General features: G+C 33.6%; 1 protein-coding gene across 2 annotated transcripts in view; it reads right to left on the bottom strand.

Moving 5' to 3' along the window:
• The window catches only part of ftz-f1 (ftz transcription factor 1), a 109,974-nt gene extending 98,157 nt beyond the window's left edge, over positions 1–11,817 (bottom strand). The window contains exons 1-2 of one of the 2 annotated variants that reach the window (XM_077446365.1): positions 11,664–11,817; positions 6,081–6,155 (exon numbers count right to left, since the gene is read on the bottom strand). In XM_077446365.1, the coding sequence (XP_077302491.1) occupies positions 6,081–6,155; positions 11,664–11,718 (130 nt within the window). In that variant the 5' untranslated portion in view covers positions 11,719–11,817. The remainder of the gene's footprint in view (positions 1–6,080; positions 6,156–11,663) is intronic. The other variant, XM_077446366.1, reaches the window with a different exon arrangement.
• Between the last annotated feature and the right edge of the window lie 3,201 nt (positions 11,818–15,018).

Raw genomic sequence — 15,018 nt, forward strand, 5'->3', positions numbered from 1 at the left:
ACAAATAGATTTAGTATACAAAAAGGCGGAAAGGCAAGGAGAAAAAGATCTCCGATCAATGCGTTTTCATCCAGCAGTGGATGGCAAATGGCTGTATATGATGACGATGATATAATAATCAATTAAATTGCGGTTAATTGGACTGCCTAGTGCGTACAATATATGCGACACCTTGTACTACAGCGATATTCGAAAATCATATACATATAATACATACATATGTATAATGAATCGGTGTGTATTTTTAACGACTCCACAGCCTAGGTATAATAATAATATAAAAGTAAAAAAAAAATATTCTGTTAAAGGTCCAAAGAGAGTCGAAGCAGGGCATGGAGTACGGAGTGTGTATTTTGTGCGCATGCGCGTGCGGTAGGTCGCGCTCCGTCGATACTCGCCCCCCCTGAACTTGAACTGAAGCAGAGCGGAAGGGTGGAAAGGGACAAGAGGAAGAGGACAGCAACAGGCCTGACACCTACCCTACCTCACCTAACCCAACATAACCTAACCTAACGCGAAAGGCGCGAATCTCTCAGACAAGACGGCAACCAGTTCGCAACGCGGAATTGCAGACTCGTTCTAGATATTTCCATTTCGCAACTCGACCAACCCTCTTTGCCTTTCCTTTCACGCGGGCAACGAAACGCTACTTAATGTGACTTTTTCCTTTGCCAAGCACAACTATGTGCATGTATGTATGTGTACATCGGGGCCCGAGTGAAAGATGCAAAATTTTGATTTCCCACAATGGGCAAAAGTGGAAAACTTGCATCGTATCAAGGGAACGTTAAATAAAAAAAATTCGTCGATTTCAAACAACGTCCTGTTTTTATTACGTTTGTAATCAAAAGAACGACAGCATCATTAAAATTATTCAATTTTCTGAAAAGACCGCTTTCGTCACACAAAATACCGGTTGCGAGCGTCGCGCGCCTTGTTTAAGAGTTTTGGGTAAAACGCAACTTTAAATTCTCGTTAATCAGTCAAAACTAATCATAGTCGAACAAATTAAACAGCAATATATTTATTTGTTATTTATTGTAAAAATAGTGAAAAAAAATTAAATCTGCTCTAAAAAAAATTGACTTCAGTGCACAGACTCGTACGCGGCACGTGTTTTGTTTTTAGATAGTTTTGCACATGTAAAAAAAACGCTGGCATGCTTAGTCTGTGCCGTAGCGATCGTTCCAAAACTCAGCTGCAGGAGTGATATTTTATCTTTGTATTGACAGTGTTTAACGACGGATTCCCATATTTGAAGAAATGTAGGAGAAATAATAATATCTTACGATTTAACATTGACTCGAAGAAACGCCCTTCCCAGCTGGAAACCACGAGCACTTATTTTTTTTAAATTCCTTTAAAACGACGCAAGAAACACTAGGTTCATCGTAGAAAATCCGAAATTCGTTAATTTTTATCCATACATATATATGTACATACACAAGATCGTCTTATCGTGTCCTTGTTTTTAATTGTTAAATTAAAGACAAAATGTGTGTCATTAGTAGAGGTCGGAATCTGAAGGGGCCGGAAACGTGCTGCCTATTGTTCCATTGTTGTAAATCCTTTGTAAAAAAGGTTCGGCAAACCTTTAACAATGCATTTACAATCTTTGAACAATAAACAGCCCCTTCAGATTCCGGGCTCTAGTCATTAGTGTTGAAAAACACCGTTTCTCAAGCTCGTATTCTTAATGAGAAGGGATAGGGATGTATCGTTAACATATAAAAATTGAATATCAAATATTTCTTAGACATGTATGTACATACATATTATGATGACATCCAGAAATCCATGAAATACAGACCAGCTGAATTTGCGAGAGGAAGCTGATGCCGATTTCATAGGAACCATCACAATAATCAAACGCTAATAAGAGAAACGCCGATTTGGATTTAATAACACTGAGCAACAAAAAAAAAAATACCAGAGCGGAGACTAGCCAATCTTTACTAGGTTTGACTCACTGAATTCGAATATGATATTGATTTTTGTTGGTGGGTGATCGTTTACGAGATATGAGCGTTTAAAAAAATGCGCGATTTTTGGCTTTTGCGGTCTTTAACTCAAAATTTAGGATTGTTACGCTCAAAGTTAGTATTGGAATCAATAGTCAGATATTTTTCCTATTAATTGTTATATTTCATTGCTTTAAAATACTTCTAATTAATTGTCTAGCGAATTTTTAAAGTCAAAAATATATTTTTTTTTACGGATTTTTTTCCCGTGCTATACTAACTAACTCGACCGGTTTTTGCGTAAGAAAGATTTTCGTTCAGTTCCCGTATGCGTATAATGCTGCGTACGGACCAAACCAACGACGATTTTGGGCCAACGTTTTAACCAGCAGGATAAAACCAGTAGCGTACAAAATATCGAAATAAAAATTAAATTTAAAAATTGAAATTAAATATCAAAATTAATACTATTATTATTATATTAAAATTAAATTCAAATATCAAAATAAAACTATAATCAATATATTAAAATTAAAATAAAATATTGAAAGTTAAAACAGAACATGCCCAATTTAAATAAATTTTCGAGATTGACCTAAAATTAGATTATCAACAATCACATACAGGTAATCCTCGACTTTTGTTTGTCAAAGATGTTTTGACTTACGAAGATACGAACTAAGATCGAAAAAAAAATCAAAGAATTATTATTTTTACTTCCCCGTAATGCGCAGTTATTGAGAATATCTCATGGGTGACCGAGCAATCATCGCAATCCGGTGCGTAGTCGGTAGATCAATCGAAATTTTTTTAGTCTTCAATTGTTTCTCTCGTCGAAATAAATCAATTAATTAAATCATTTCAGAGGTAAAATTTATCGGATAATGTCATCAATTGTTTCTCTCGTCGAAATAAATCAAATAATTAAATACATCTCAGAGGTAAAATTTATTGGATAATGCGTGATTATTAATTTTATTTCGACGAAAGAAAAAAAAACCCTTTGACAAATCACCGACATTTTTTTGTTAAATATTTCATCGACGGCGAAACACAGTAGTATATCGTGACGACTTATAAGAAACAATAACAAGGTTTTTTCACTCGTAATTATAATATTTCTCTGGTTGTAATGCGTATCGTCGTAATTCAAAACATTGTTGTGATTCAAAACATCAACGATGATCTAATTTTAGCTCAATCTCGCTCTTTAGCTTAATTTTGATATTTAATTTAATTTTTTTTAACGATATTTTGTACGCTACTGGTTTTAAAAGTTGGCCCAAAATCCTCATAGGTTTGGTGCGTACGGACCATAACAGAAACGTTTGTGCAAGCGAGATGGCAAGTCCGTCGCTTAAGCGCGTGTGGTGTCTCGTTTGCCGTCTCGCTTGCACAAACGCTTCTGTTATACGCATTCGGGAACTGAACGAAAATCTTTCTTACGCAAAAACCACTCGAGTTAGTGCGTTTAGATAAAAAAAAAACATTGGGATATAAAACCAATCCTTATAATTAGAGGTAGGATAGTCACAGTGCTATCCATTGTTCGGCAAACCTTTAACAATGCATTTACAACCTTTGAACAATACATGGCCCCCTCAGGCTCTGGTGACTACTTATAAACTTGGTGAAATAAAAAAATTGCCAAATAAATGAAAAATAGCACGGGAAAAAATCCGTAAAAAAATATATATTTTTGACTTTTAAAATTCGCTAGACAATTAATTAGAAGTATTTTAAAGCAATGAAATATAACAATTAATAGGAAATATATCTGACTATTGATTCCAATACTAACTTTGAGCGTAACAATCCTAAATTTTGAGTTAAAGACCGCAAAAGCCAAAAAACTGTAAAAATGGCGCAATTTTTTAAACGCTCATATCTCGTAAACGATCACCCACCAACAAAAATCAATATCATATTCGAATTCAGTGGGTCAAACTTAGTAAAGATTGGTTAGTCTCCGCTCTGGTAACTCAAAAACGTGATTTTTTGTTGCTCAGTGTAATCATCCAAATCTTGCCAGAAACGATAGAGATGCTCGTAGTCATTGAGCCAATCGAATAAAATTTTCTGATTCGGGCTGGGGTTCAAATCCACGACCTCTCTACTGGTAAACAATCGTTTAACGAGTGAGCTCTTTTAAATCATATTTATTTATAAACTAGTGGTGCTACCCGGCTTCGCTTGGTTAATACAAATTAAATAAAAACCATGAACAAATTAGCGACCGATCAATCCAGCCAATCAGAAACGACTTTGACGACAGCCAATCAGAAATGAATTACAGACGCTTAAATTATTAATTATAAATTAATTGATTAAAAAATTGAAAGAATATCCAAATTTTCTTAAAATAATATTTGCATATTATATTTAGAAGAATTCGAAGAAAGCTCTATGAAAATTGCAAAACACTTAAATACAGCGGGGTACTATTCATCAATTATACATACTCAATTTTGATTGGGGTCAGGGTTGAAAACATCGGCACAATATTTACGTATTCGCATAATTTATCAAATCAAAAGATGTAGTAATACATGTACATATGTAGGGTCACCCCCATATAATACGGTTGATTAGTTCTAACTTTTTTTCCGTTTTCTTGCAGAAAAGATCTACCGCACTATAGGACGGTTGACAGTAGCAAAAATTATACGCGGTATATTTCAAAATTATAACACGTATACAGTAAAAAATTGAAAGAATATCCAAATTTTCTTAAAATAATATTTGCGTATTATATTTAGAAGAATTTGAAGAAAGCTCCATGAAAATTGCAAACCACTTTAATACAGCGGGGTACTATTCATCAACTATACGTACTCAAATTTGATTGGGGTCAGGGTTGAAAACATCGGCACAATATTTACGTATTCGCATTATTTATCGAATCATAAGATGTAGTAAAACATGTACATATGTATACATATGTAGGGTCACCCCCATATAACACGGTTGATTAGTTCTAACTTTTTTTTCCGTTTTCTTGCAGAAAAGATCTACCGCACTATAGGACGGTTGACAGTAACATAAATTATACGCGCTATATTAAATATAAAAATTATAACACGTCTACAGTGGATGGTATACCTTTAAAAATGAACGAAAACACACAGAAAAATGTCAATATTCTGATTAAACGTAAAAAGAGTCAGGAATCTTTATTGACTGTTTCGATTTTAATAAAATTTCAAACGCTCTGTGAAGTAACATTCCTTTTAATAAGACAAAAACACACTGGATGGTGTGGGACGTCATGTGTCCTTGGCTCCCCGCTGTGCACGTGCATTCCATATTTGAAGAAATGCACGACAAGTTTCTCCTACATTTCTTCAAATATGGGATGAACCGTTATCGATGACCGAAAAGCAAAGATAAAATATCACCGAAAATACTCCAGACAGTGATTTTTGAGACTCTGTACCATGAATATGGCCTAGAGGTGCTGCGTTTTTTCGCTTGTTTGAAAGTATTAAAAAAAACACGTACCATGTCCCATTCAGCGTGTTTTCGCCTTTATTTACATTGGCACGTGCCTGTTAGATTTATCATTAACTTTTTCCCTTAAATAGCAACCCCTTATCCTTATATAAAACCCTTATCCTTATATAAAACCTGTGGATACACAAATAGAAAATCTTTGATGTAGAATATTTTTCCTTGAAAAGTTAAATGTGTTGCTATTTAAAAAACAATATTTTCATGGCGAATATAAATAAACCGTCAGCATACATATGACCTTTTGTAAAATTGTGTTATACAAGAATGCCATTAACTGTAATTTTTAATTTAATATATATTTAGACAAAATTTTTATCAAAATATATGTTGTAAATATATGTTATAAATAATTTAAATAATTAGTAGAAAAATATGGGCGAAACTATTTTTATTTATCATCAAAATATTAAAAAAAACCATTAAGTTGTTGGATTTTAATTGTCTACCGAAGAAATATAGTACAGATGTATGTATGTATAAATAAAAAAAATTAAATGGAAATCAGCAAACAGTCAATATTCTAAACTCTTTTTACACCTTGCACACGCACATGTACAAATGTATAATATTATAAAACACAATGCATATACATATATATATATATACCTGAAACCACACCATTCCCTTCAGATTCCAGCGAGAAACTGTTGACGCAACATCCGACTTCATTGGCAGCTTTATCTGAAACCACAAAGACAACAAAATTGCTTTTAATTACGCCCAAGTGATGATTAATTGACCGAAGTAGACCAGGGCTGCCCACAGAGTGCTCAAACACTTCAGCAATCCCTCATCGAACATATCAATAGAACTACATATGCATTACAAGTTTTTGCTTTTAATAGAGTTGCCTAAAACATGCCGAATAGAACAGGATGACTCATTTACAGCCTCTTACAGCAATGAGAAATGATTACTCATGATTTAAGGACCGGCGGACAAGATGCTCGACGGCTAAAAAAATGGTTCACTATTATCAATAATTTTTTTTTGCTCTCCTGCTATCTGGGACTATGGAGAGGTCTATTGTTATTTTATGGCGGCAACTCGACCGCCGGTCTCTACTCATAATTATTAATTTAAGACAACTGGAGTACATGTGCAGCACCGAACAATTATACAGTTCAAACGTTAAAGTCATTAACAATTATACAGTTCAAACGTTGACGTTAACGTCATATATATATATATATATATATATATATATATATATATATATATATATATATATATATATATATATATATATATATATATATATATATATATATATATATATATATATATATATATATATATATATGTATATATATATATATATATATATATATATATATATATATATATGTATATATATATATATATATCGATTAAACCAATAATTAAAACGTTATTTTTTAACTAAGCATACATAAATGCGTACATAGCATGTTTGGAACGGTTATTTAAATGATGGGTTTTATTTACAGCAAATTATCAGTTACTCTCGTGGGGACATTTTCACACACAAATGCTACATTTGTAAACAGAGACACTTGCCCCTTAACCCTCTTCTGCCAAATATAAATTCCATTATGAACATTTAAAAAAAAATCTTAAAACTCAAAAATTCTTAGCCGGTATTACATGCGAGATTGCGAATGTTTCAATGGGAAAAAAGTGTCAATAATTACAACCGAAGAGATATTTAAAAAAGGACACTCTTGGTTGAACTTCGTTAAAAATTAGGATTTTCAACATTGACCAATATAGCTAAAACCATAGAAACGTTTTTGATATACAATAGATACTTATTAGGCAGAATTCAAAAAAATAAATTAAAATACGATTTGCAGACAATGAACTTATGATAGTGACTATGGTGATTTCAATCTGGAAGTACAAACATGTCAAACTATGAAGTCAAGCGACTACTCTTCATTGTTTGAATTCTTATAATAAAATCATTCCCAATCCGCGGATAAAGGCTTCTCTTCAACAACATGTCGTTTCTCTCTATTAGCAACAAACAATCACCATCCACGATTCATTTCGTGTCCATTCTTACACCCCTTTATACACTCTATATAGTATTATTAGAACAGTACCTTTCGCATATTTTTTTACAAACATCCGTTTAGCTTCACTTACGATAACAATTATTCTGAAAAAAAAATTGCCTCTTATTGTTCCGTTGCTTTCACTCGCTATACTATGTCAACCATTCCCCCCAGTCATATATAATTCATATTCATGTTTCTCCGAGTACATTGCACTTTATGCAACAGTTTGATTTCCAAGTTTCGAATACATACATCGTGAATAACTAAAGTGGATGATTTCCTCCTCTCAACCCCCACCGAGTGTATTAATAGTACCACTTATTCTAAAGGAGACCTTTTCAAGCCAAGCATAATAAGAATACCTCAAAATGTTCGAAATACTACCCTTTTGAATAAAAAAAAATATATATATTTTAGAAAGCAGGGGACCTTCTACCGAGAATTCAAAATATTTAGAGGTGATGCGATTTTAATTACCGGCACTGTAGGTATATACATACATATTTATTTACAATTTAGGAAAGCTACAGGGGATATGGGTGGATGAAATTAGAAAAAATTGTTGTGATGAGTAGAGGTCGGAATCTGAAGGGGCCGGAAACTTGCCGCCTATTGTTCAATTGTTGTAAATGCTTTGTAAAAAAGGTTCGGCAAACCTTTAACAATGCATTTACAATCTTTGAACAATAAACAGCCCCTTCAGATTCCGACATGAGATGGATGAGTTGTCCAAAACAGAGACGAATGGAAGCGTGTCATGGAAACTTTCACCCAGCAGCGTATGGCGAGTGGTTGTAAGTGATGATGATGACGAATACGCAATTGTTCAATAAGTTAATATTTGAACTAATTTGTTAAAATTGAAATGTCGTATTCAAAAATAGTTTTCCTTATGTTGCATATGAAAGTAATTTATTTTATCAATCTATAGCGTAATTATTACTAAAATGGCCAGAGAATGCTTGTGTAATTATAAATCGCAAAAGGGATTTTTTACCATAAACATACATATACATATAAATCATTCAAAATATTTCTATTTGGAAAAGTTATATGTATAAATATCGCATCGCTACTGTAATTTCTTGCCATACTAATAATTAAAGAGCGGACCCAGAGCGTGCTGTTCATTGTTCACATGTTGTAAATGCATTGTTAAAGGTTTGACGAACCTTTTTTACAAAGCATTTACAATAATGGAACAATAGACGGCGCGCTTCCAGTCCTACCTATACTAATAATAAATGAGAAACATTTTAAATGCGTAATGGACTAGTTACTATAATAGATCCATAATGTATTGTTAACATACACTGGCGGTCACATAAACTGCATTACTTTGAATTTTACGATTTTCGGGTCGTAAAATCTCTACCCTATTCTAGGTTCGAATTTTTATTTAGGGTTTTGTTTAAATAGACCCTTCTCGATATTTTTAACTCATTTTCAAGTGTGATTTCGAAGTGGAAGCAGCGTTATTCTTAATCTAAAAAATAGTAAACTAAAAAAATGTCAAAACACCATGAAACAACTCGGAAAACGAAGTGAAAATTTTAACTTTTTCGAAATGTGGACTTTCAACAAGAGACATTTCAAGTCAGTTAGGATATCAACAATTTCAAGAATACTGAAGAAATAATGAGAAACTGGGAGGGTTTGTATAATAATATTGTTACGTACGCCGTGGATTGAGCGAATTGTACTTAGACCAACGGATATCTGTAATCGGTTAACTAAATGCATGCACTTACTTCCAAAGATTATATCTGGACTCTAAGTGCATTTAGGCTTAACAATGACCGTTATTAGTTATTTCTCAGAATCGGTACGGGAAGACCCAATGTCTTGGAAATACATATCCGAATACGTGACTATACAACAGGTAAACAGATTAGGCGTCCTGAGAGATCTACCCTTTATAAGGCGGTACGTAGGCGATATAATTCATTCTGGACTTAGCAGTGACACTGCATGTATCTCCTGAATCATCAATAAATGCTGTGAAACGACTGTTGGCCTTTTACTTTGATCCTCCACCCACCCCTACGTAACAATATAAATGTAATTTTTGTATAAATAATGAGGGAGGGAGCGTAAAGGCACCGGACTGACTCGGAAGATAAATTCACGGGAAGATCGATTGCTGACACGCCAATTTATTCAAAATCTTTTCAAAACTGCTTTAGATTTAAGAAGAGATATTTTAGAAGATTTTTCAATTAATATTAGTGTGGAAACTGTGCGGAGACGATTGAGAGAAGGTGACTTTTACGCTCGGAGACCTGCAAAAAAAACCATTTCTCTCAAATAAAATGAAGGAGACACGTCTTCAATGGGCCAAAACTTATGAAAACTGGACAGTTTTGTATTGGCAGAAATTGATACTCTCGGATGAGTCCAAGTTCAACCTCTTTGGATCGGATGGGTTACATTATGTTCGACGCAAAAGTGAAGAATGACACAAAGCACCCTGACATCCGAATGGTTTGGAGAACTTTTTCTTAAAAATGGTTTTGTGAATTCTATTGATAACTGGCTTACCTCGATAAATACTAGTTCGAGCTTTTAACTCGCAATTTTACCACTTTAAAATTCAGCACACTTCCAATTAACCCTTTTAAATGAAAACAGAAAATAGTGTGGCCAGAACACTATCCCAATAAACATCTTTCAATAGAAAATACTCTATATAAAATAGTATTAGTATTAAAAAAAAAAGGTTAACAATAGAAATTGACAAAAGGATCCCGTTTCGGCTCATTCGTCCGCCGAAGACTGCTTATAACTAGACTCCGGACCCAAAAGCGCGCCGTTTATTGTTCAATTTTTGTAAATGCATTGTTAAAGGTTTGCCGAACAATGGATAGCATTGTGACTATCCTACCTCTATTTATAACTTATAAATTATATGTAGAGCGCGAATAGAGAGCGTGCTTTTTCCAGGAATCGGGGCGGTTTGGCCCTATTTACGAAGCTAGAGTGCAACAAAAAAGGTCCGGCAAACCTTTTACAAAGCATTTACAACAATTGAACAACGAACGGCACGCTTTGGGTCCGCACTCTAGTTATAAGTATGTAGTATTTAAATTATGTATGAGAGAAATAAATTTACGTGTATCAAAAAACAAAAATTTTACCCATTGCTATTTTATCAATATGTAATGACTAAATAAACAACTAATTAACATTCCATTCTAATATGACTTTAGCTTAAGTCTCGACGTGATATAAATAGATAGTTACCTATATAATCATCAAAAGGATCATCATTTACCAAGGTGATCATAAAAAATCAACCCTCCTCAGAAGACATTTGCAGTGGCATCGATTAAATCACACCTGTAAAGTTTCATGACGTTTGGCGAATTATTTGAAATGAAATTGATAAAAATCATATAAAAAAATGAAATATTTAAAAAGAAAACATACAATATGGCTGATTTTACTACCAACCTACTCGTGGATACTTATGTAACATTTTTTTAAATAATATATTTTCTTGTTTTCATTTGTTTTTTTCAGTAATATTTAAAGATTGTTCTGTTGTTTTTTTTATAGACTTTTCAAGATTGGAAATGCGTTCTTCTATGCAGTTTCAATCATGGACAGAAATACTTTACCTGTTAATGAGAAGGTCAGCTAAGGATGAACTGAGCAATGGCGTGAAGCCTCATGTTGGAATTGAATATGTTCATCATACCAGCTGAATCTTCAGAAATGTTCGTGGTCCGCAGTTTCAAAGCCCCTGGTCTAGGCGACGGCCACCAGACCTATTCGCAATTTCAAGGTCGAATGGCATGCATCATAAATACACACATACACACACACACACACACACACACAACAATGCACACATGTCGCCAGCACACACACGCGCGCGCGCACAATCTGTAAAACACATGACCAAGAGACCTACATACATCCATCTAACCTCAAAAGGTAAACATTGCCAAGAGACGTGCATGTGTGAACGCACATTAGGGAATTCGAACTCCGGAAGTACGCGACGTCACGGAACGGACACCGTTCAGTCCCAATGCGCGTGACGTCAGAGCGCGGGGCCGCCGGGGGGGCGCGCCGCGGCGTCCATTTTCGGATAGGCAATGAACGCGGGGGGGCTTCGGTGGGGGGCTCGGGGAGTACTTACCGTGGGGGCGCGCTGCTACTGCGGGGGGCGGAGGCGCGGGCGCGGGGCGCTGCATGGCGCCCCGATGCGGCTCGCGCGGCCCCCGATCTGGGTCTGTAGGCCACCCGGCCGAGTCGAGCGCGTTCCCGTGCTCGCCGCTGACATTGAACGCGAAACTGTGGCCGGCAGCGACATCGCTCGACCCATATACGAGACGATCGGGAACAAGTGTGTGTCCGGCAGCGATATCTCTACCGTACGCACCTAATTATGTAGGCTTACCACCTGTACTCTTTTCAAAACTCAATTAAGATCACTCTTACTTTCAACAAGAAAAATAAATGTATATATATATATATATATATATATATATATAAACTATAAAACATAAATAAAACAAACCTTCATCTTTACGTCTTTAATTTATTTATTTTAATCATTGATCGAATAAACATTAAATAAGTTATGTATTTATAGTATATATAGGATAAATATGTATGTATGTGTGTATAAGGAAAATATATACTTTGTTTAGATTTTTTATGGTTATGTATTAAAATAATTCCAATCGATGTATTCACGTAGTGTGTATTTAATGAAATGAAAGGTGTCCCTTTTAAAATTGGTGTATGTATATGTGTGCATTTGCTGCGCACTGTCTGGGAAGCGTTTCGCAATCAGAATCAACATAATCCGCACAAAATTACGATTCATCTCTGGCGATGTGCTATTTGGAACACTGTCGTTGATGAATTACGAAATCCATTACACAATACTTTCACGAGAGCTTAATGTAGGTCATGCCGTAAAGTATATGCAGACGCAAGGTCAGGCAGAGCGAGCCGAAAAGACGCGACGAATAATTGATAAAAAAATATTTTAACGTTGATGGAGTTCGTTGCGAAGTGTATTTTGATTGAAATTGTATTTTTGAAAGGATTTACTTTGACTGTTCGTTCAGTAAGCGATGAGGTACCGCAGCGCCATCTACCTTTGACAGGTGGCGATCGCTACGACTAAGCGCGCCTTTTTTCAATCACGGTCACGACTCATGATTAGAGGTAGGATAGTCACAGTGCTATCCATTGTTCGGCAAACCTTTAACAATGCATTTACAACCTTTGAACAATACACGGCCCCCTCAGGCTCCGGTGACTACTCATGATATGTACATATTTTACACAAGTGCATACATGTATACGCAAAAATTACATTTTTATATATGAACTTATTTATATATTACAAAAAATTTTTCAGATACACAATATAATATACAAAAGATTGTCTTGCATTAGAAATATGCAATTCACAATAAAATAAATTTGAAGAATAAAATTGTAAAACGGAAAACGTATTAATATATAAGTAACAAACGAAAAATTTAAAACAAAAATAACAAATGAGAAGAACAACAAAAATCCACAAACTTCAAAGAATTCATAAAATTTATTTTTAAAAATATTGAGGCTACTAATAATCTTGTTTCAATAAATAAGTCTTTAATACAATAAATGCAATTATAAATTTAAAAGTGGGAAAATAATAATAAAAACTACTACATGTATAAATAAAAATTTAAGTAAAATTATGGTTGAAATGTCTCCATTAGCATTATTACTTACATATTTATGTCGTTCACAAACTTCTCCATTATATATAGGTAATTTTGAAATCAAGAATAAATAGAGGACTACTTTTTGGTTAATATATATATATATATATATATATATATATATATATATATATATATATATATATATATATATATATATATATATATATATATATATATATATATATATATATATATAATCTAAAGTTCACTTTTGCATAAGTACCACGTGACATTTGAATACACTTTTCCTTTGATCCATCTTATGAACAAAATATAACGTGACAAATATATATTTTTTAATTCAAATATTAAATTGACACCATTATTTCGCCTTTAATTTACAAATGTCAATTGATAATACACAACAAGTTAAATAAAAATAAAAGTATATAGAATCGTTTTTACATATACATATGTATCTATCATTGTTATTGCTAACAAATTCTAGCTACAATATTCACTGTGTATAATAATAGTATTTACATATGAACATCTACATATGTATGCATAATAGTTATCGGTCGCAGTTTTTCGTTTGTATTTATTTTAATTACATTGACATTTGATAGTTTTTACTTAATTATTTCTATTTTTGTCACACTTGTAATAGGTTCGTCTCTACCGAATTGGTCGATTAAAAATATCGAATGGAAAATCGATTTAATTTGCAAAATCTTTTCGTGTCGAAATCTTATTTAAGTCAACCAATCTATAGTTTTCAAATTAGAACTGTCTCAGTATCCAAGGTAGTTTTAATTGGAACATTAACTTCAAAATTGAAGAATTTCACCATTCCGAGTAAACAAAATATATCATATAAAATCTAACTTTAGAAAAAATCGGTTATCAAATTGCAATATATTTAAATCTGGTTCTCGAATATTTACAAAAATAAAAAAAAGTATACAAAATACTTTCTAATTCAACATCTCTATCGGTGTCAGCTCGTCTATATGAGCTGTGGACTACAGCCCTCCTATATAGTACAAATACATGCTGTTTTTGTCTGCATTTGATCACAGATACTACAGCCCGATTAATCTCTGCAGCCCCCCCTATGAATTCTCACGAGCCGCCACTGAACTCTATATAAATTCAATTGAAAACCATAAAACCAAATTTAGTAAAATTCGTTTTTTTTTTTTTTGGTATTTTTCTCTATGATATACAAGTTGTTTTACCCGGCTTTGCTCAGTATTTGTAATATAAACGGCGTAAACATGGCGAATCTAATAGTATATATATATATTTTTTTTTATTAAATTTATTTGAATCGCGGCAGAGTTTGTCAGCTGTTTGCTCAGTTGTTTCTCTCTTCCCGTCTCTCTCAGTTGTTTCGCCGTTTCTCTCTTCGATGGCTAGCTTTTAGACGATACTTTTGTTAGCAACGACCATTCTATGCATTCTACTTCCATGTATATATTAGATGTATTTAAATAAAAATACTAAACGTCCATTGGTCGATCACTTAATGATGCTCTTATCTTAGTCACAAAATTCCGTAAAATAGGAAACACTCTTTCATTAGCTGATCAACTAGGTTCAGGCGCGCCATACGGGCCTTTTAGATTTAGGGGCCCAAAAGGTTTTCAAATAAAAATACTAGACATTTTTCAAATAAAACTTGAAAGCCTTCTTAAAATTATTCATATGACTAATAGGAAACTATATTTAAAATTTTATGATCCAAATTTGATACACAACATATTGCGTGTCGAATTTTCACCCATCTGTTCTCTTTCTCATGACATTCAATAATTT

Source organism: Arctopsyche grandis, chromosome 2, assembly GCF_051622035.1.
Source record: "Arctopsyche grandis isolate Sample6627 chromosome 2, ASM5162203v2, whole genome shotgun sequence".
Lineage (NCBI taxonomy): Eukaryota > Metazoa > Arthropoda > Insecta > Trichoptera > Hydropsychidae > Arctopsyche > Arctopsyche grandis.